Below are 21,514 nucleotides of genomic sequence, written 5' to 3' on the forward strand. Positions count from 1 at the left end.
GTTTAATGTCTGTAGAGATGTTTACATTCAGAGGAAAACTTAAGTGAATGGATTTCTTGTGAGATACTGTATCAGGGAGCAGAATATAGGACATTTTTACGAAACCAAATTGATGTAGCTTTTACCCTGTATGTCTGAGTCAATAAGCCACATATTGTACTGTCCCTCTGTAAATGGGTATCAGTGGCATGCTTTGTTTTTCAGATTGTACAAGGAATGAAAGAGCATAAATGGAGCATTGAAAACATTGCCTTTGGATCGGGTGGAGCTTTGCTGCAGAAGATAACAAGAGATCTTTTGAATTGTTCTTTTAAATGCAGTTATGTGGTGACCAATGGTCTCGGGGTAAGTAATGTTGTATAAAGCTGTTAGGTCTTATTTTAAGCAGCTTAAATTTTAAGCAGTTTTTTTTCTTTGACTAGAGAAACTTGGGTTTGATATCCGTTAAGTTTGGCTCGATTCCAAAAAAAAACCAAAGCTGCTGTTCAATTAAATTTGATAATTAATGTTTTAAATGCAGGATTGATGTTCATTATGTGTACTTGCACAGTTCATGACATTTGATAATCTCTAATATAACAGTGCATTATAAACTGATTTCCAGTGTTTTACAATCATGTTTTAACATTGTGCAACAGTACAACTGCAATCATAGAATGTCAGAGAAGCATCCAATGGACACCACTGTAGCAAAGCAATTAGTATGAAGCTATTACAGCTTGGCGTGTTGGAGTTTGAAGTTCAGTTCCAGCCTTCTCTCTAAAGAATTGTGTACACCCTCGCTGTGGATTGAGTGGGTTTTCCCTAAGTGTTCTAGTTTCCTCCCACATTCCAAAGATATGCTGGGTAGATTAATTGGTCATTATAAATTGTCGCATGATTGGGTTAGGGTTATATCAGGGCTGCTAGGGGGTTGTTGGGGCAGTGCAGCTGGAAGGGCCTCTTCCATGTTGTATCTCTATAAATATGGACTCTTGTAGTTAAAATCATTCTTGTATGACAATTAATAACCTCTTCGAAGCCAGCTTTTGAAAGAATTTAAGAACTCTGTGCTTGGTGAAGTATGGTAGTCAATTTGTTGGCCTGTTGCAAAAGTAACTGGACCTCAAAACAACTTGGCTGTTGGTTGTTTGGGATATCGTGAGCTAGAAGACTGATAAATATAGCATGTTTTCTTAGCCAGTAATTTAGCTGTCTGTGGCAACAAAATATCATTAGTTCACTTGGTCAGGTAATAAAATTGTAGGGATAGCCAAAAGTTAATTTGAAAATATTAAAAAGAATAATAGTGCATCCTTTTCTGGAAGAAAAGCAAGGTAATGTTCAAATTAATTTGTACTTCCCAGTTTCCTGTTAAATTACTTATTGCTGCACAAAATCTCCTGGTACCATATAGTAGAGATTTAATAAGCAGTGAGTCCGTTCTCATTCAATAAATAGTTTGCACTTAACTATTCTTACACTGAAACCATCAGTACAAGTACTGGACTTCCAGTAAGATGGCAGCGTGCTTGGACACAGCGGCCTCTACAGGGCCAACCAAAGGTTTATTTTTTTTAATGCCTTTTTTTACTATCACAAAATTCAACTGGACATCAAGAATTTCAGGCTGCAGGTCCACCCCAGTAGCGAGTTGCTTGTTAGTGGTGGAGCTGGAAGGATTGGACTTGGTGTGGACCTTGTTGCTACAGAAAGGCATCGGGAGTCAGTGCCTGAAGGCAGTGTGCAGTCTGACCGAGTGATTATCTTGGATGGTTTTTCTTGTGATTGCAAGACCCTATTGGACATTGGTAGTGTAGAATGCTGCAAGTCCAGTTTATGGAGACCAGTGGCGGGGGAGCAGCGTGTTCTGTTGTATGGACTAGGCCTCATCCACGGTGTCGCCTGTTGCAGCCGACCAGGAGTAGAACTGCCATAGGTGTCTGTACTGGTTTGGGGTCTGGCCCCTCCTATCGGTGCTACCCTCCAGTGTTCACTCGGTGGAAAACTACAAACTAGGGAAAATCTGCAGATGCTGGAAATCCAAGCAGTGCACATGATGAGTAAACAGTCAATGTATGGACTGAGACCCTTCATCAGGGCTGGAAAAAAAGATGCAGTTGACTGAACTGCTGCAGGCTTGTTCTGGCTGACAACATCCATGGACTGATTTTTTTGTGTGACTGTGGGTACTGTTTTGCACCTTGGCACTGGAGGAACGCTATTTCATTTACCGTAGATGTCGGATTATAAGCCGCTACTTTTTTCCCATGCTTTGAACAGCATTGAACATAGCGGCTTATAATAAGGTGCGGCTAATATAAGGTTTTTTCCCATGCCGCCAAAACATTTTGCCTCGTAACAGTAGACCAATAAAATTGATGAGTAGTTCACAGAGGTCCAATGAAATTGTACGATAAATCAAGCGCACTTCACAAATTATTGTAAATCAGCCATTTGTACTCACCCTCATCAACATGGAAAACACTCGAAGAAAAGCGTATGATGCAGCTTTTAAGTTAAAGGCAATCAATCTGGCGGTTGAACAAGGAAATCGAGCTGCTGCGCGTAATCTTGGCATACATGAATCGATGGTGAGACGGTGGAGATTTAATTTGGGACTGCCGCTTCAGGTCAGGAATGGCTCACGTGATATTAGACAGCAGTACAAGGGAGGGAGGGAGCGAAACTGAGGATTCCGCTGCACCGAAACTGCTAGCGATTCAGTAAACAAAAAAACAGTAAAACTCGTGTGTGAATGGTATCGGGCCAATAAGGACACAAGTGTCCGATGTTACCAAATACCGGTAGGTATAACAAAGTTTAGCCTTACCAAATATGTGTAGCGAGGGTTTGGTTTGGGGGAAAAAGGAGTATAAATAAGAGCAGAATGTAAGGGGAAGGCAAAACGCGTTCTGCAATAAAGCCACGCTGCACTGTAATCCGGTGTTGGTTGTCTCTCTTCCAAAACGAACACAGGGCAGAATTTGAAGCCCAACACGTGTAATATCTTTCTGTGTAAATATCTCATATTACAAGCGGCCGAAAATCCGGTCCGCCGGAAATCCAGTGCGCCGAAAATCCGGTCCGCCGGAAATCCAGTGCGCCGAAAATCCGTTCCGCCGGAAATTCGGTGCGGCCTAAAATCCGGTGCGGCCTGTACATTTATAAAATAGATTTTATTTCTAAAATTAGAGCCAGCGGCTTTTAATCAGGTGCGCTTTGTAGTCCGGAATCTACGGTAGTTGTATTCATGTGTGGTTGAATGACACTTGAACTTGAAATTCAAGATTTATTTGTCTTATTAATTGCTCCTGATTTACAAGGCTGTGTTGCTATATTGGGAACTGTTCAAACCAGAAAATGATGGGAGATTTCCTTAGATGTTAGTAAACCCAATGATTTTAAAAAAATATATTTATTTATTAAATTTTAGAAAATTACAATGATTTTTTTTGAGACAGACTAGTGTTTTTAATTATGACTATTTATTATTCTAGTTATGATTTTGTTAATTAGCCAGATTTTTAAAGTCTATGTTGTGTTGGGGATTTGATCATTGTTTTAGCGTTATGGATTAGTGCTCCAACAGCATAAATGTCCTTGCCATACCTGTTCTCAGATTATTTTAATGATAGCAGTTTAGTTATGTTTTTTTAAAAACTACTTGATTTGAGGTGAAAGTGATTGCTCTGAGTAGTTACAATATAACACAGAAGTTAGGAGGAAATGTAATCTTTAATTTAAACAAAGGTTTTAATATTTGCAGTAATCCTAATTGTGCTGCTTTTAAGTGATGTTTGATATTGTTATAGAACCTATGTTCTATTCTGTAGCAGAATATTTTCTTTTACAGTAAACTTTGAAGCTTGCTGTTTCATCCTTGCTGAAGTGTGAATGGGGATTTATTTGATTATCATTTGATTCTTGCATTCCAGTTATAAACTTGGAAACTTAAAGATTTTGTGGTTTAATGTCAAAAAAGTTACTTGTGCAGATATTTTAACAAAATATTTAATTGCTGAATGAATTGAGTTAAGAGCAATGCTTATCATTGATGTAATTAAATTTTTGTTTATATTTAGGTAAATGTTTTCAAAGATCCAGTTATGGATCCAAATAAGAGATCCAAGAAAGGGCGTCTCTCTTTGCACTGCACTGTTTCAGGGGATTATGTTACACTCGAAGAGGGTAAAGGTGAACTAGAACAAAATGGGCCTGTAAGTGACTTCATATCTTTGTTTTTCACAAAACAAAACTTATTAGCCTTGGTATTAATTAAGAGTAATTCCTTTGGATACTAAAATTGCTCTTCATTTGCCTATTTCAACAAGATGAGGGTAACAAACCAGGAAACTATAGATCAGCTATCCCTTGTGTCCAACTTCATTAAATCACGAGTTTATACTAAAAGATATTATTTTAATAGTTTTCAGTTAATCACTAACAGCTGGGACTTCTGAATGTTTGGTCATGTTATTGAGAGCTTCTTAATGTAAAGGGTAGGGAACATCTGTAGACATTACTATGACTTGCAAAGATAATTAATTAGAATTCTTGCCAAGAGACTGTTAAAGTTGAACCATATAAAATTAAGATAAATTTGCTGAGCAGAGAGGAAGAATGGGAACTCAAACTTGCAGTTCTTGACTAATGGTGTTCTCAAAGAATCTGTGTTCAAGTTGCAAATATTTAAAATATTTATAAATTACTTTAGATGAACATTTTCTATTTTGCCCATGCTAGTGTGTTCTGTTTCTGTGTTCTTAATGGCCCCATTAATATATCACAGAAAACTGAGCCTGACTAGAATTGGGTTTAGATTTAGTATCATTGGCAAATGTTGTGAAATTTATTTTGTGACAGCAGTACATTTCAAAACAGAACTTTAAAAGAAACTAAATTGCAATAAAAATACATATAGTTAAAAGAAAGCAAAAAAAAGGGTAGTCTTTACAGGTTAATTGTCCATTCACAAATCTGATGGCGGAGGGAAAAAAGCTGTTCCTGAAACATTGTGTGTCTTCAGGCTTCTATACCACCTCCTTGATGGTCGCAATGAGAAAGAGCTCTATCTGCCTGCTGCTATTTATAATTCTGGATACAGGGGAGCAAATGAAGTGATCCTCCTTAGCTGAGAGAACTGGTGTAGTCTACTCCACAGGACAAATAGATTTCAGGCAGTGTACTGCCAAGATACTACCTCTGGAACATGCTGACAGTTTTGGAGAACCTGTCATTTTCCTGAACTGTTTTTGAATGACATTTAAATGCCGAAATAACAGAACTTCTGTTCAAAAGCTGAATTTGGAAATGAGGTGCATTTTCACATTTGGAGTTGTCTAATTTGAGTGAGGGCAATAGGAGAGAACAAAAACCAGAACATGCTGGAATAAACGAGCATTTCTATTCTGGACTTTTCTGTCCTCTAACTGTCCTTGCTTATATAGTAACTAGATAACTGAAAGTAATTTCCATCTGTACAATTTTAGTGTCCATCCTAGCATTCTCTTACACTTACCACTCCCCCCCCCCCCCCCCACCAAATTTAAAGCATGCCTGTCTTCTCACTTCAGTTTGATTAAGGGTCACTTTACACAGAATACTGTCTGACTGATTGAGAATTTCCATTATTTCACTTTTTTTGGATTTACAAGCACTTGAATTTTAATTTTCAATTTAAGTTATACACAATTTGTTGTCCATCAGCAGTATCAGAGCATCACTGTTCTTGTAACTGCTGTACACAATCATGTAATCGCTGATATGATATTGAGAAAAACATCAGGTTTCAGATATTTAACTATTCACAAACTGACTCTCAGTTCCTAAATTTTAGGTGATCCATTAGTAGTGATTTGTTATTTTCTAGATTGTTTGAATTGACCATGACTTTGTTCTCAATTTACAGGATCTACTACACACAGTTTTCAAGAATGGCATAGTTGTTAAGAGCTACACCTTTGACGAAGTGAGAGAAAATGCACAACTGAAGAAAAAAATGGGAGGCTCTCAAATCTGTGAATTCAAATAAATATCTGCAGAATGATGTCCTGTGTCTGCTGCAGATTCTGTGCACAGATGTGTGTATATATTCGGTTTTAATTTACCTATTAAATCTAAACATTTATATGCTGTACCATGTAAACAGCAAATGACGATCAAGCGTACAGTGATCAGCCAATATGGTTTGTATTTTTAACACTGTACACAGTATGAACAATTTATTGCTTTGAACAGCTGCTACTTGTGTTTTTAAATGTAAATTGTAAGGTAAATAGTGGTTACTAGGAATTATGAAAATATACAGATGTTGGCCCATGTTTGTCATGCATTTGGACTAGATCTCCACCTTCAGTAGTAAAAAAAATTTGGCCAATGTTGGAAATAATTTAAATAACTTTTTTAGTGTACATATATAACAAGCTTTTCTTTGATCTTCATGTTTTGTTTTTCCTTAAATGGGATTTCAGACACTGTTCCTGTTTTGGAATAAGGGCAATTTTGCAGAATAAAAAAAGGGTTGTGCTACAGTACAACCATTTGATATTGTGTTGAACAAAGCCTTTTTTGCACACACACGATTAGATTTTGAAAGGTTGGATAGTTAATGGTGCACTTATTTTTTTAAACCTGTGTGTGTCGAAAATGCAGGCTTTTTAAGAGCAAGCATGGAGGAAGGGAGGGTGTCCACTCTAAGGTTGCTCTTTGCAACTAACAGAACTGAATTAATGCATAATGTGTTTTTTTTTCTTTCTCAAATACACTGATTACTTTTGATTAGACTTTCATGCACTTGATGAGCTTATAACTTCTGAAATTGATATGAAGGTGACTTCCCTTGAACACTTACTTTGCTTCTTTTTAATACAATTTATTGTTTGCTGAATCACTACTTGTTTCTGAAGTAAGAGGGATGGAAGAGGAAAATTGGTATGTATTATATACATCCTCCTCCTCCTCTTTCTCCCCCCCCCCCCATAGAAAGTTGGAGTAAACCCAATCTGCATTGGAATAAGAAATGGAAATGGTAATTAAATATTGTAAATCTATAGGAGTGAATGTAAATTTGATCGTGTCCCATTAGAGTTATCATTTCTGGAGATAGTTGTGCGCACCAGTAGTGTGTAATTTTTTTTTCTGTATGATTGTTTGATGTCTCCAGTTTCAGATTATACTTGTTATATTTTATATTTTTTTACCACAGCAACGTATCTAAATATTAAATACAGCATTGGACTATGCAGTTGGATTTTTAAAAAAATTTCTTACATGCACATAATGATTCCATTCATCTAAAATGTAATGGTTTAACAAGAAATTTAAGAATAAGTTGAAAATAAACACCCTTATAGGTGTAATTGATTCTCATTTTGTTTTTTTCACCCATATAATCATGAAGTGGAAGTACAATTGTTATTAGTTGTATTTTTAAAAGAAGTGTAACCTAATTCATTGAACTGACTCCGGTGCTATTTCTGTAAAGTGTGGCTTTCTCTTGATATTAGTTCCACACTGATGATAGTCTGTCAAGGAAGGAAACAGGAATAATGTTGTACAATTATTGAAAACTGAGATCAGACAGAACAGCAAGTAGAGGGAACAAAATTACAGATGATGATTAGAATGTTTTAAAATATTTGCTGTATGATTGTTTAGTATTGAACTCAACACCAGATGTTTTCATTTAATAACATTTCTGTTTTCAACCTACTTTACATTCTTTAAAATAAAAGGTTGTTCAACTTGCATTGAATAAAATGCCAATCTCACTTGACACAATTTATTTGTGTATGAGTGTTACATAGAACCCTAGCAAGGAACTTCTATAGTGTTCAATCAATGCATAAACTTCTACAGCTTAAGAGCACGGTCTGGATGCAAAATAAAATCTTTTGTGCTGTATACAGAAATTTTGTATCAGATGTTCATGAATGAATTGTAGTGTTAAGTTGGGGTTGAATGGTTGTGACAATTATAAATTCAAGTATCTTTAAGAACTGAAAAGCCTGAAAGGAGAATTACCTGCAAATCAGTCATTTGTTACAGTGACCCGATGAGTAATGCATCAAGCAAACCAGCTTACTACAATGCAGAAATTCACTGCTTGGCCCATCAAATCCATGCCAGCTCCAAGCGGAGCAATCCCATTATTCCTCAGCACTGCAATTTCTCTGTCTCCCATGCCCATCAATTATAATTTGATTCTTTTTCTATAAACTACACCAAGGCGTAACTAAAGTGCTAGCTCAACTTTGAGATAGGAGGAAGCCAGAACACCTCGCACAAATTCGTGCAGTCAAGGAGCACAGACAAACTTCACAGCTGGCACTAGAGGTTGGGATCAAACCTGTATTCGATGGCTGCACCAATAATGCCACCCGATTTTGTATTTACTTACCCCCTCCCTCCCCATTTGGTCTCTCAAATGGGCCCAGTAGGCCTGAGTGTAGCACTTTTGATTCAAGCTTTGTCATCGTGTATTAGTTTATAACTTCTCACCTTTTAATAAATTATTAAGACAATATTATCTTCAAGGAATATTTCTTGGCAGGGATGGTTTCTAAGTTAGAGCTGCTAATCCAATTTTCAATGTAGTTTGCACCTCTAAAACAGTTAATGTTATTGTCCTCTTTCCTAATGCCTACAGAAATTTTGTAGGTATCTGAGGCAGCCTTGTTTTCAGAATATCTAAATTTTATTGATATTGGTTTTGTCAATAAATTTAAGCATTTACCCTTTTATAAATGTAATAAACTGGACTACAAAGCCATCTCTTGTATACAAATTTGAGGTGGTTAGCTACCCTAAATACCTCTTTTTAAATGAATTTATTTCCTTGTGTATTGACTGATCAATGAACTTTAAATAATAAGGCTTTGTTTTACACAATGTATACTTTGTCAATTGGAAAATCTTACTGCATCTCTAATTTTGCATAATTGCTTACTTTTGCTGAACTTGATGCCATTTGCTGTTTCTCAATTTCTCCTATAAAATATATTTTTCCCATAAACCTGAAACCTATCTGAAATATTATTAATAAAATGTTTCCTTTGATCCTTTTGTTGCTATCAGCAATGTGTTTTTGTAAAAAGATAAAATATCAAACATACCTTGATAAAGTGGAATTCAGCTTAAATTTCTGTACACTGTTATTGCATTGTTCAGTACGTAGTTCCAAAAATAATTGAATATGCCCATCTCCGATTGGGTTTAATGGTCTGGATTCTGAGGTGAATAACAGAGATAACTTGTACAGAAAACTAAATTGATGATAATGGACAAGTAATATCAAATCAACAGTAAAAATTTCAAACTCAAATTCTACAGGTTTGGGGCTATATACAGTGAGGTAATATTTTCAGCAGCAAAGGAATTACTTGGCAGTCATTATGTTATATGATTATAATTCAATTACAGTTTATTGCACCACCTAAACTTTCTGATTTGTTTCAAACTTCAAGGTAAATTTATTATCAAAGTACTACATTGAGATTCATTTTCTGCAGGTATTCACAGGGGGAAAATACAATAGGAATTTAACAAAAAAAGTTAACAGAACAAGATCGATAAACAACCGAAGTTTGTTTGTTTGCAAAGGAGGACAAAACTGTAAGTAAAAATAATATGGAGAACAAGAGTTGTAACAAGTCCTTGAAAATGAGTTTGTAGTCATAGAATCAGTTCAGAGGAGTGGGCAATGAGGTTATCCACACTGGTTCAGGAGCCTAATGTTCAAGGTGGTGACTTCCTGAACCTGCTGTTGATGGACCTAAGGCTTCTGTATCTTGTACCCCATGGTAGTAATGAGAAGAGGGCAGGCCTGGAGGGTGGGGTTTAGTAAATGATGCAAGATAGCATTTCATGTCTGCATGTCTGCCACTGAAGCTTCTTCATGGCAAAGGTTGTAGAGGTGTTCAGCAAATTAAATAGTAATTAATGATTTTCCTTGTTTAACATACGCCTGAACTAAGCTGAAAGTTTGCTTATGAGAAAAGATCACTGTTGAAAGAAGTTCCTATGCAATTGCAGGCTGTTCTTTTACTTCCCAGGTGAAGCAGTAATTTGCACTTCCAGTCTGGTGTACTACATTCATTGCTTGTAGTATGCACTGGAGAATTCAAATATAAATTGGGTTATTGCAGAACACCTGAGTTCAGTCTCCAGGTTGACCCTGTTGCCTGTCACATTAACTCTCCATTCCACTTCCACCTGTTTATGGTCTCCTGCACTATTACAATTTGCTTTATAAGCAGCAGTTCATTTTGCAGCTTGCTGGATTCAATAATCATACAACTTACTTTTGTTTTTTAATGCCCAGTTCTTGTATAGGTTGTCCAATTGCAGTATTGGTGCAGATTTTTCTCATTATTAGCATTGACTTTGTGTATTTCCTACAGCATTGTCATTCATACCTTTTATGTCCTGTTTTGTTTTCTCTCACTGCTGCCATAGATTTATTTTCTTTTGTTCAGTCTTTAACCAGCCTCACCCGATTATTTATTTTGTCCCATCCTTTTCTCGCTCTAGAACTTACAACTAGTATTACTATTTTTCCAGTTTTAATGACTTGTCTTCAACCGAAATGTTAATTTTGTTTCTCATTCCAAACTTGCCGCCTGACATGCAGTATTTGCAGCAGTTTGGCCTGAGGACATTTCAATAGATAATGTCCTTGACTGAATAAAGGCCTGCAGTGTTACATTCTGTTTTGCCTTTCTTAATTGAACATCTTAAAGAGCACTCCCTTGGGAAATGTTAAGTTTACCCTTTCACTTACAATAATTGGCACTTGGGGAAAGTGGATGCTACATTTGTATCAAATTGCAAGAGCCAGTTGTTCTCCAAACATTAGATGTTTCCTTCAATCTCAAATGCTAGTGGTACTGTTTTTTAAAAAACGGGTGAATTATTTCCATTTTGCTACTGCCACCACAATATTGGACAGCAACTTCATTCAGATGTTAAATAGCCCCATAGAAGATCTGGCCAGTTTACTGGGAAAGCAGTTACAATTCTTGTGTGTACATCCATTAACAATTAGGAACGTATACACAGTAAATTCTTGTCTCTATAAAGCTGTCAAATAGGTTTTGTAGTCACAAAAGAAGCACCCTTTGGAAATAGTGTCTGTATGGAAATGCTATATTTTCAAATATAAAATTAAAATATTAACAAGAGTTCCTAAAGTGCTTCCCCATTGATACTGCTTGAATCAAAAATCTAAAATGTATGTCTGTGTCTCTATTTTAAAATTAGTCCTTAATTAAGATATAATCCAGTATCACATTAACTCCTATAATTTCTGGACACTGAAGTGTAGAAAACTAATATTAAACTGCCTTCAAGTTTGCTTTGAACTTGTGGAGAAAGATTAGATGAAGATGTGATCAGAGGCAAAGAAAAATAAAATCGAGGAATCCTATAATTGGGTAGTTGTTATTCTCAGGATGTACAACTCATCTGGTAATATTTGTCAATATATTGAGCTTATTGTCAAAATGTTTGACTTTTGACTTCATTTCTTCCCCTCCCCCACTTTCCAACAAGAGTTGGTCAAGCCAAAGCTGTCCAATCACAGACGAGAAAATCTGCAGATGCTGGAAATTGAAGCAATAGACAGAAAATGCTGATGGAACTCAGCAGGTCAGGCAGCATCTATGGAAAAGAGTATCGTAGACTTTTTGGGTTAAGACCCTTCATCAGGACTGGAGAAGAAAAGATGAGTCAGAGTTAGAAGGCGGGGAGGGGAAAGAAACACAAGGTGATAGGTGAAACCAGGGGGTGGGGGTTGAGGGTGAAGTAGAGAGCTGTTAAGTTGGTGAAAGAGACACTCACCTTCCCCCCTCCCTGTTTCACCTATCACCTGTTTCTTCCTCCCACCCTCCTCGCCAATCTTCTAATTCTGACTCGACTTTTTTGCTCCAGTCCTGATGAAGGGTCTCAGTCTAAAACATCAACTATACTCTTCTGTAGATGATGCTTGGCCTGCTGAGTTCCCCCAGCATTTTGAGTGTGAAGCCAAAGTTGGTTTATTTTATTGAGGCAACTCGGTGAGGATAACAGCCAGTAAAACTGTGTAGGTTTTGCTGTTCTAGTTTCTCCACAGCTCCTAAATTTGTTTGGGAAGTTAATTGATCATTGCAAGTTGTAACTTGTACGAAGGGAGCAGTGATATCTAGTTGGATGGAGCTTTGGGACTGAGGGAAAATGGATCACAAAATAAAAGAATTCTCGGCCAGTGTAATTCACTACAAGCTGTACCAAGAAATTATAATGATGATTAGATATAAGAACAAACAACATTACAACCTGCACTCCAAAACTAGCTGTACCTCCAGCAAACTTTTTAATTCCAGCATTTGTAGACTTTCTAATGTAGAATATTGCCCAGTTATGCAATGCTCTCAAAACCTATGAAGGGGCGCTTGACGCCCTCAAAAGACAGTACCTGCGGCTGGTGAATGCCGTCTACGCCAGACATCGCTTGGCTATCTGAAAACAGTGGCCTACGGAGTCGACTGCTGAATTTCTCCGAGCTCTACAGGCACTCGTGCGGACTTGTGACTGCAAAACACTCACAGCGGAACAGCATGCGGAACTCTTGGTCCGAGACGCCTTTGTGACCGGAATCAGGTCAGTGTATGTGCGCCAGCGGCTGCTGGAAAAAGCTGATCTGACCTTACGCTCAGCGATCGAGACGGCTGATACGCTGGAGGCTGCTCAGCTCTATGCCGATGCGGTCCAGCCGCGCGATTCCCCGGTTCCTGCAAGCGAATTCGCCAACGCCGCTGCCAGTCGCGGTATCACAAACTCCCCGACCTCGTCAGGCAGTAAACTTTGTTACTTTTGTGGGCTTCGGAAACATTCTAGAAACAGTTGTCCAGCTCGCAAAGCGACCTGCTCCAGCTGCAGAAGATAATTCCAATCTGATTAATGACTGCACAATATTCAATTCCATTTACAACTCCTCAGAAAATGGATCAGCCCATATCTACAGGATCTAGACAATATCCAGGCATCGGCTATAAGTGACAACTTTCTCACCACAGAAATGCCAGATAGTGATTATCTCTAGCAAGAGAATCGAACACCTGTTCTTAACATTCAATGGCTTTGCTAACTCTTCTACCAGTAATGTCCTGGGGTCTCCACTGACCAAAGGACCAACCATATACAAGAAGTCTGAGCAACACACATAAAATGCTGGTGGAACGCAGCAGGCCAGGCAGCATCAATAGGAAGAAGCACTGTCGACGTTTTGGGCTGAGACCCTTCGTCAGGATCGTGACGAAGGGTCTCGGCCCGAAATGTTGATAGTGCTTCTTCCTTTTGACGCTGCCTGCCCTGCTGTGTTCCACCAGCATTTTGTGTGTGTTGCTTGAATTTCCAGCATCTGCAGATTTTGTGTTTGCGACAAGAAGTCTGAGGTTGGGTATCCTGATGTGAACGGCTTGCTTCCTATTACGTTCCAGATCTCTATCACAAAGAAAAACAAGGGCAGTAGATACAAATGTTTAAAAATGTAGGTACATGGTACAACCCGAGGAATGTGACCTCCAAATCATACACCATTCCTTACCAAGAAATATAGTATTACTGTTTGTCCCTCATTGTCAATATGCCTCAGTCATGGAACTCGCTCACTATTAGTACTGTTAAGGATGCAGTGGTTGAGAAAGTCACTTACCATTGTATTCTTAAGGGCAACTATGTCCAATAAATACTCAACTTTGCAGCAATGCCCTGGGTCCTGAAAATAAATATACCTAATTTGATTGATTCAAGATGTATTGAGATTCCCTGCCTACACTGTTTCTCTCTTTGCCTGCACAGACTACAGACAGTACTGCAAAATTGATAGGAGATACATTTCCAAAACAAAATTATAGCAGTCTTCTGTGGTGCAGTTGTGGGGAATGAAGCAACTAGTGGTGATTTGCTGGCAATGACAAGATAGAAAAAGAAAAGAATTTAAATGCTGGAGGTAAATGCTCTATCAGTCAATGTCCGTGGAGAAAGAAAAACTGATAGCCTTTTCCCATTGAAGTTGGCCAATTCTGATGAAACCTGGAAAAGATGATTTTCCAGAATTGTTGAATTTGGTATTGAGTTATATAGCATGTTAACATGCCTGGTTGGAATACTGTATATTCCTCGGGCTTACTTTCTATTTCAATGGAACAGTGTAAGAGGCCAAAATTAGCATAGGGGTGGAATGGAGAATTACAGCAACAGATAAATGTGCTTAGAGCTATTTTTGCAGACTGAATGTCAGTGTCCTGGTTAGTTCTTATGAAAGATCGTCAATTTGACCTTTCTATCTACAGATGATATCTGATCTGAGTATTTCCGTGTTTCTTTCAGATTGCTAGCATCAGTTTTTTTGTGCTTTGAGTTAAGAATCAAATGAGAGACTGTCTCACTTAATTGAACAGTATGGAGTGATTTAGAAAAAGGGTGGTGCAGTTAACTTGGATCCATGTTTTGGGTGCTAAATGGATGCAAAATCAAGTGGCTCCCAAATTTTTCTACCACACTCATCCACATAGCTGGAGGTCATTCTATCATCCTTCTAGATTTGTAGATGATGGAAAGGTAGTCCAGACATACCTGATGATAATCTGGCCTCAGCATTTATTTGCCATATCTATTCAAATCTATATACAGTATCTTTCATTTAAAAGGGTGGTGATAGTACTTCAAAGAAAGATGACCAGTTTGAGGGAGAAAATCATTTTAATGGGGTCCAAGGTGTCAAAGCTGAAGATAACCTGAGTAGAAACAGAAAATGCCTGCACAGTCAGTAGGTTAGGGAGCACCTGTGAAAGGAGAAAGTTAGTTTTACATCCAGGACCTTTCACCACTTTTCTTTGCACAGATATGACCTGACCTACTGAGCCTTTCCATACTGTAGGAGCAGAATTAGGTTGTTGGGCCTATTGAGTTTGCTCCATCATTCCATCATGGCTGACTTATTATCCCTCTTAAACCCATTCTCCCTGTTATCTTTGACACTCTTACTAGTCAAGAATGTATCAACCACTGCTTTAAACATATCCAATGACTTGGACTCCACCGATGTCTGTGACAGTGAATTCCAGATTCAACACCCTCTGGCTAAAGAAATATTCCTCCTCATCTATGTCCTTCTTATTCTGAGGCTGTGCTCTCTGGTCCTGGACTCTCCCACTATTAGAAACATCCTCTCAACATCCACTATATCTAGGCCTTTCAATATTTGAAAATTTTCAAAGAGACTTCCCCCCCCCCCCCCGCCCCCCATTCTTCTAAACTCCAACAAGTACAGGCCCAGAGCCATGAAACTCTCCTCATATGTTAACCCTTTAATTTCTGGGATCATACTTGTCTCTCCCTGGTTGTTTCAAGTCACTGTCCCTTGATTCCAGTGTGTTTTGTTTTTATTTTAGATTCCAACATCTGTAGTTTTTTTTCAAGATTCAAGACTGCTTAATGTCATTTCCAGTACACAAATAAATGTTACTCAGGATCTGATGCAGCACAAAAAAAGCACACCCAAGATAAAGAAAATAATAATTAAAACCAATAAATATAAATACATAAGGTAGCTTATACATTGTACTTTGATTCTGTGTCCATAGTGATATTTGGTACAAGAGTGTCAGTACATGAGGTGGCTGACAGGAAGTGATAAAATAAAGGAGGTGGGCTGGGATAGTGGGTGCAGGTGTTGATCATTCTTACTGCTTGAGGAAGATAACTAATTTTGAGTCTGGTGGTCCTGGCATGGATGCTGCATTGCCTCCTCCCTGATGGGAGTGGAACAAACAGTTCATTAGCACAGTAGATAGGATCCTTCATGGTGCTACTGGCCCTTTTCCAGCATTGGGCAGTTCTGACTACCTATTGCAGAACCTTCCAGCCCATACAGTGCAGTTTCCATATCATGCAATGATGCAACTTGTTAGATGCCCTCTATTGTGCATCATAGAATGACGTGAGTATAGATGTCCATAATCCAGCTCTCATCAACCTTCTCTAAAAGCAGATGCGTTGGTGCGCTTTCCTGATTGTATGGAATGATTTCTGGAATCATGAGGGGTTGTGCGAGATGCACACTCCCAGGAGTTTGAAACTGCTCACAGTTTCCACTGAGCAGATTGCTCAGAAAATTTGCTGCAAATAGAAACCTAAAAGGTTTGTAGAATAAATTTAGTAATTATAAATACAAATGAACTAGAAAATCGCTTTTGTTCAGATATTGTTGGAGGAGGAGGAACTGGAGTTGTGAGTTTGGTGGGGGGGGGGGGAAGGTGTAGAGTTGGGAGTGGGGTGGATGAAGAACAATGAAGAGAAATAATCAGAGATTCTTTGTGATTGTACATCAGCCAGCTCCATCACAGGCACAATTCTCCCCACCACAGAGGACATTGTCATATCGCGGTACCTCAAGAAGATGTGATAGGAATTCAGTGTCCAGGGCCAGGGGTCTTTTTTTGCCAAGTTCAGCTTGCTAAACACAGCAGTTGACATTTCTAAAGATCAAAGAGATGCTTTTGAATAAGTTAAGATTTCAAACAATCTTCTGTAAAGATTCAGTTCTTGATGTGAATGGCCAGCAACATTTAGTCTGAAATTAAAAGGACAGCTTGGCAAAAAACAGAACTGTCTATAGAGCATAGACTGTTAACCCACGGCAGGATAGCTGCTCAGGAGATGCAGTGTAAGGCAACGTGGTTATGTTAATTGGGCTTGCATCAACCATTGGCAAAGTTATTTAGTTAGTCAAGGAAGCTTACACCAGATTAATACCATCACTCGGCATTTCAAAAGGTTGATCTATCAATAGTTGGACGATTTGTGGACACAGCATTAATGGCGGTATCTGGAAACTCTGTCCCCAGAAGCTTTTAGGCCATCTGTCTAAAAAGGTATCTGAAAAAATGTGACATCTGTCTGAAGTCATCAGAGGATCAGAAGTGGAGACAGTTAGCAATGTCAAATTCCTGGGTGTACCATTTCAGAGAACTTGTCTTGGAACCTGTGCAATCACAAAGAAAGCACTGCAGCACCTCTACTTCCGCAGGAGTCAATACAATAGACAATAGGTGCAGAAGTAGACCATTCGGTCCTTTGAGCCTGCACCGCCATTCTGAGATCATGGCTGATCATCTACTATCAATACCCAGTTCCTGCCTTGTCCCCATATTCCTTGATTCCCCTATCCATAAGATACCTATCTAGCTCCTTCTTGAAAGCATGCAGAGAATTGGCCTCCACTGCCTTCCGAGGCAGTGCATTCCAGACCCCCACAACTCTCTGGGAGAAGAAGTTTATCCTTAACTCTGTCCTAAATGACCTACCCTTTATTCTCAAACCATGCCCTCTGGTACTGGACTCTCCCAGCATCTGGAACATATTTCCTGCCTCTATCTTGTCCAATCCCTTAATAATCTTATATGTTGCAATCAGATCCCCTCTCAATCTCCTTAATTCCAGCATGTACAAGCCCAGTCTCTCTAACCTCTCTGCGTAAGACAGTCCGGACATCCCAGGAATTAACCTCGTGAATCTACGCTGCACTTCCTCTATAGCCAGGATGTCCTTCCTTAACCCTGGAGACCTAAACTGTACACAATACTCCAGGTGTGGTCTCACCAGGGCCCTGTACAAATGCAAAAGAATTTCCTTGCTCTTGTACTCAATTCCCTTTGTAATAAAGGCCAACATTCCATTAGCCTTCTTCACTGCCTGCTGCACTTGCTCATTCACCTTCAGTGACTGATGAACAAGGACTCCTAGATCTCTTTGTATTTCTCCCTTACCTAACTCTACACCATTCAGATAATAATCTGCCTTCCTGTTCTTACTCCCAAGGTGGATAACCTCCCACTTATTCACATTAAACGTCATCTGCCAAGTATCTGCCCACTCATCCAGCCTATCCAAGTCACCCTGAATTCTCCTAACATCCTCATCACATGTCACACTGCCACCCAGCTTAGTATCATCAGCAAACTTGCTGATGTTATTCTCAATGCCTTCATCTAAATTGTTGATGTAAATCGTAAACAGCTGTGGTCCCAATACCGAGCCCTGTGGCACCCCACTAGTCACCACCTGCCATTCTGAGAAACACCCATTCACCGTTACCCTTTGCTTTCTATCTGCCAACCAGTTTTCTATCCATGTCAATATCTTCCCCCCCAATGCCATGAGCTCTGATTTTACCCACCAATCTCCTATGTGGGACCTTATCAAATGCCTTCTGAAAATCGAGGTACACTACATCCATTGGATCACCCTTGTCTAACTTCCTGGTTACATCCTCGAAAAACTCCAATAGATTAGTCAAGCATGATTTGCCCTTGGTAAATCCATGCTGGCTTGGCCCAATCCGATCACTGCTATCTAGATATGCCACTATTTCATCTTTAATAATGGACTCTAGCATCTTCACCACTACTAATGATAGGCTGACAGGACGATAGTTCTCTGTTTTCTCCCTCCCTCCTTTCTTAAAAAGTGGGATAACATTAGCCATTCTCCAATCCTCAGGAACTGATCCTGAATCTAAGGAACATTGGAAAATGATTACCAATGCATCCGCAATTTCCAGGGCCACCTCCTTTAGTACCCTAGGATGCAGACCATCTGGACCTGGGGATTTGTCAGCCTTCAGTCCCATCAGTCTACTTATCACCGTTTCCTTCCTAATGTCAATCTGTTTCATTTCCTCTGTTACCCTATGTCCTTGGCCCATCCATACATCTGGGAGATTGCTTGAGTCTGCGGAGATTTGGCATGGCATCTAAAAGTTTGACAAAATTTCTATAGATGTGTAGTGGAGAGTGTATTGACTGTCTGCATCATGGCCTGGTATGGAAACACCAATGTCTTTGAATGGAAAATCCTACAAAAATGGTAGATTTGGCCCAGTACATCACAAGTAAAGTCCTCTTAACCATTGAGCACAACTACATGAAACACTGTTGTAGGAAAGCAGCATCCATCATTAAAGATTCCCATCACCCAGGTAATGCTCTCTTCTCACTGCTGCCATCAGATAGAAGGTACGAGAGCCTCAGGACTTGCACCACTAGTTTCAAGAACAGTTTTGACCTCACAACTGTGGGGAATGAGCTTCCAGTAGAAGTGGTAGAGGCAGGTTCGATTTTGTCATTTAACAAAAATTGGATAGGTATATGGACAGGAAAGGAATGGAGGGTTATGGGATGAGTGCAGGTAGGTGGGACTGGGTGAGAGTAAGTGTTCGGCACGGACTAGAAGCACCGAGATGGCCTGTTTCCGTGCTGTAATTGTTATATGGTTATAACTATCAGGCTCTTGAGTAAAAGGGGATAACTACACTCACTTGCCCCTTCATTGAAACGTTCCCACAACCAATGATTTCTCTTTAAGGACTCTTTATCTCATGCTCTTGTTATTTATTTATATTTGCATTTGGACATTTTGTTGTCTTATGCATTCTGTTTAATTTTTTATTGAGCCTGTTATAGTTATTATTCTATAGATTTGTTGAGTATACCCACAAGAAAATGAATCTCAGGATTGTCTATGTTGTCATATAAGAACTAATAAAATTTTCTTTGAACTTTTAAGTCAAGTGGCAAAAAAAACCCAGTATAAGTGTGTAAGAAAACAGTCAGGCTTGTTAGGAATAGTCCAGAAACATCAAGAAGAATGACAGAAAGACAGGGTGAACAAGAATCCATTCCTCTGCCTTTTTTTCTGTGATGGATAACTTACTTGTCTGTAATTCAATGGATTGTCTGTTAGATATAGGAATTTACCTGTGTTTTGGAAATCCTTCGTTGTTTAGAAATCGTTTGCAATTTGGAAATCCTTTATAAGATAGAAATCCTCTTTGAGTTTTAAATGTGTTTTAAGAATTTTTATCTAAATTTAAATGTTTATCACTGAAAATAAATAAACTGTTTACACAGCTTTGTTAGCGGGAGGTAGTTCCTCCTTGGTAGGGAGGGGGGACCCACCACTCAAATAGTGGGTATTGCTGGCCAAACTCGGTCTGGATGATTAATAGGGAAGTGAACTAGATAGTTATAGTAGAACCTCCCTTTAGATATCTATATCAGATTGGGGTTAAGATTTCTGAGTTTAGAACTTCGCGGTCAGCAAACCCAATATCACAAAGATGCCATCTTCATTCCGAACCTTCACCATCTAGGAAATGTCTCTTCTCGTTTCTACCACCAGGGAGGAGATACCTGAAGACCCACGCTCAACAATTCAGAAACGGCTCCTTCCCCTCCGCCATCAGATTTCTGAATGGACCAAGAACACTATCTTGATCCTTTTTGCATGGTTTTGGTTTTTTTTGTAATTTTATGTCCTTACACTGTACTGCTGCCTCAAAACAAGATATTTCATGTCAGTAATAATAAAACTGCAAAGGCGGAAGATGAACATAGTTGGAATCACTGAGGGTGAGAATTCACTGAGTTTAAAGGCTGAGTGTGACTCCCATGCAGTCGTGAGCGTTGGGTTGGAAAGAGTTCCACGAAGTGGTTGGAAGAAAAAGCAGCGGAAGGATGTAGCAAGGGCTGCCCCGGGATCCCGGCGCTGACGGGAAGTTGCGGCTCGGAGGCGGGGCCGCGACTCCCGCGACGACACCCGTGTCCCTCTCACGCAGGAAGTGGTAACAGGACGGGCGGACAGGTAGAGCGGCGCTGCCTCGGCTCCTCTGTACTCTTGCTTGCCGCTCTCGCTCTCGCTCGTTCGCTGCACGGAAATGGCCGCGCTGCAGCTGGACTTCGGGCCGCTGAAGGAGCCGATCGGCTTCATCAAGATCCTGGAGTGGGTGAGTCGGTGGCTTTCACGGTAAAGATGGTCCGGACGCTGCCCCGTTCCATCAGCGTTATAAGATGCGACGTGCCTCAAACCCGAGCCCGGGGCCTGGGGCCTAGCGGCGGGGGAAGGCCGGGGTTGGAACGTGGAGGCTCGGGCTGGGCGGGGTGCGGTGCGAGTGCTCTGTGTTCGGTCCTTTTTTGTGATCGGCCGCATGGCCTGATTCCAGCTCCAGCAAGATCCCTCCCTCCTCCTAGGGAAAGGGAAGGAGGAACAAGCTGGCAGGATTCTAGGAATGTCAAACCAATTCCCGCTTTTATCAGTAAAACGAGACCCCTCGCGCACTTTTTTAAAAGTGAAGATAACACTTGTTTCTTTGTAAAACAGACGTTTTGGTCATGCGTTTGGAAGGAGATTAGACAGGCCTCAAAGTATTGAATTAAACGTGGAAAATGCTCAGGGCGGCAGATAGTGCAACGTAAGAGGAAGGTTACATTTTCAGCCCACTGATCTGTGTGATGAACGCGCTTCCCATCCACAATTTTGCAGCCTTTTCAGTTTTTGCTACACAGTTTTCGGTAATTCTGGTTATTTTCCTTTTGTGCTTTTAACAGCAAATGTCTCTTGGTGTGCTTCCATCAGCTAAGCCCTTTTATATTTTTCTTATGCTGGCCAAGTCTGTGGCTACTTTGATGTAGTTGCATCACATCCTGGAAGCCCA

At 39.6% G+C, this 21,514-nt stretch overlaps 2 protein-coding genes across 2 annotated transcripts in view; both read left to right on the forward strand.

Annotated features, from left to right (window-relative positions):
* The window catches only part of nampt1 (nicotinamide phosphoribosyltransferase 1), a 47,666-nt gene extending 38,627 nt beyond the window's left edge, over positions 1 to 9,039 (forward strand). The window contains exons 9-11 of the mRNA XM_073059047.1: positions 205 to 345; positions 4,065 to 4,199; positions 5,891 to 9,039. Of these exons, the coding sequence (XP_072915148.1) occupies positions 205 to 345; positions 4,065 to 4,199; positions 5,891 to 6,013 (399 nt within the window). The 3' untranslated portion in view covers positions 6,014 to 9,039. The remainder of the gene's footprint in view (positions 1 to 204; positions 346 to 4,064; positions 4,200 to 5,890) is intronic.
* Positions 9,040 to 20,586: 11,547 nt separating this feature from the next.
* sypl1 (synaptophysin-like 1) overlaps positions 20,587 to 21,514 on the forward strand; it is a 35,686-nt gene continuing 34,758 nt past the window's right edge. Inside the window, exon 1 of the mRNA XM_073059053.1 lies at positions 20,587 to 20,806. Within this exon, the coding sequence (XP_072915154.1) occupies positions 20,738 to 20,806 (69 nt within the window). The 5' untranslated portion in view covers positions 20,587 to 20,737. The remainder of the gene's footprint in view (positions 20,807 to 21,514) is intronic.

The sequence above is a fragment of the Hemitrygon akajei genome, chromosome 10 (assembly GCF_048418815.1).
Source record: "Hemitrygon akajei chromosome 10, sHemAka1.3, whole genome shotgun sequence".
Taxonomy (NCBI): Eukaryota; Metazoa; Chordata; class Chondrichthyes; order Myliobatiformes; family Dasyatidae; genus Hemitrygon; species Hemitrygon akajei.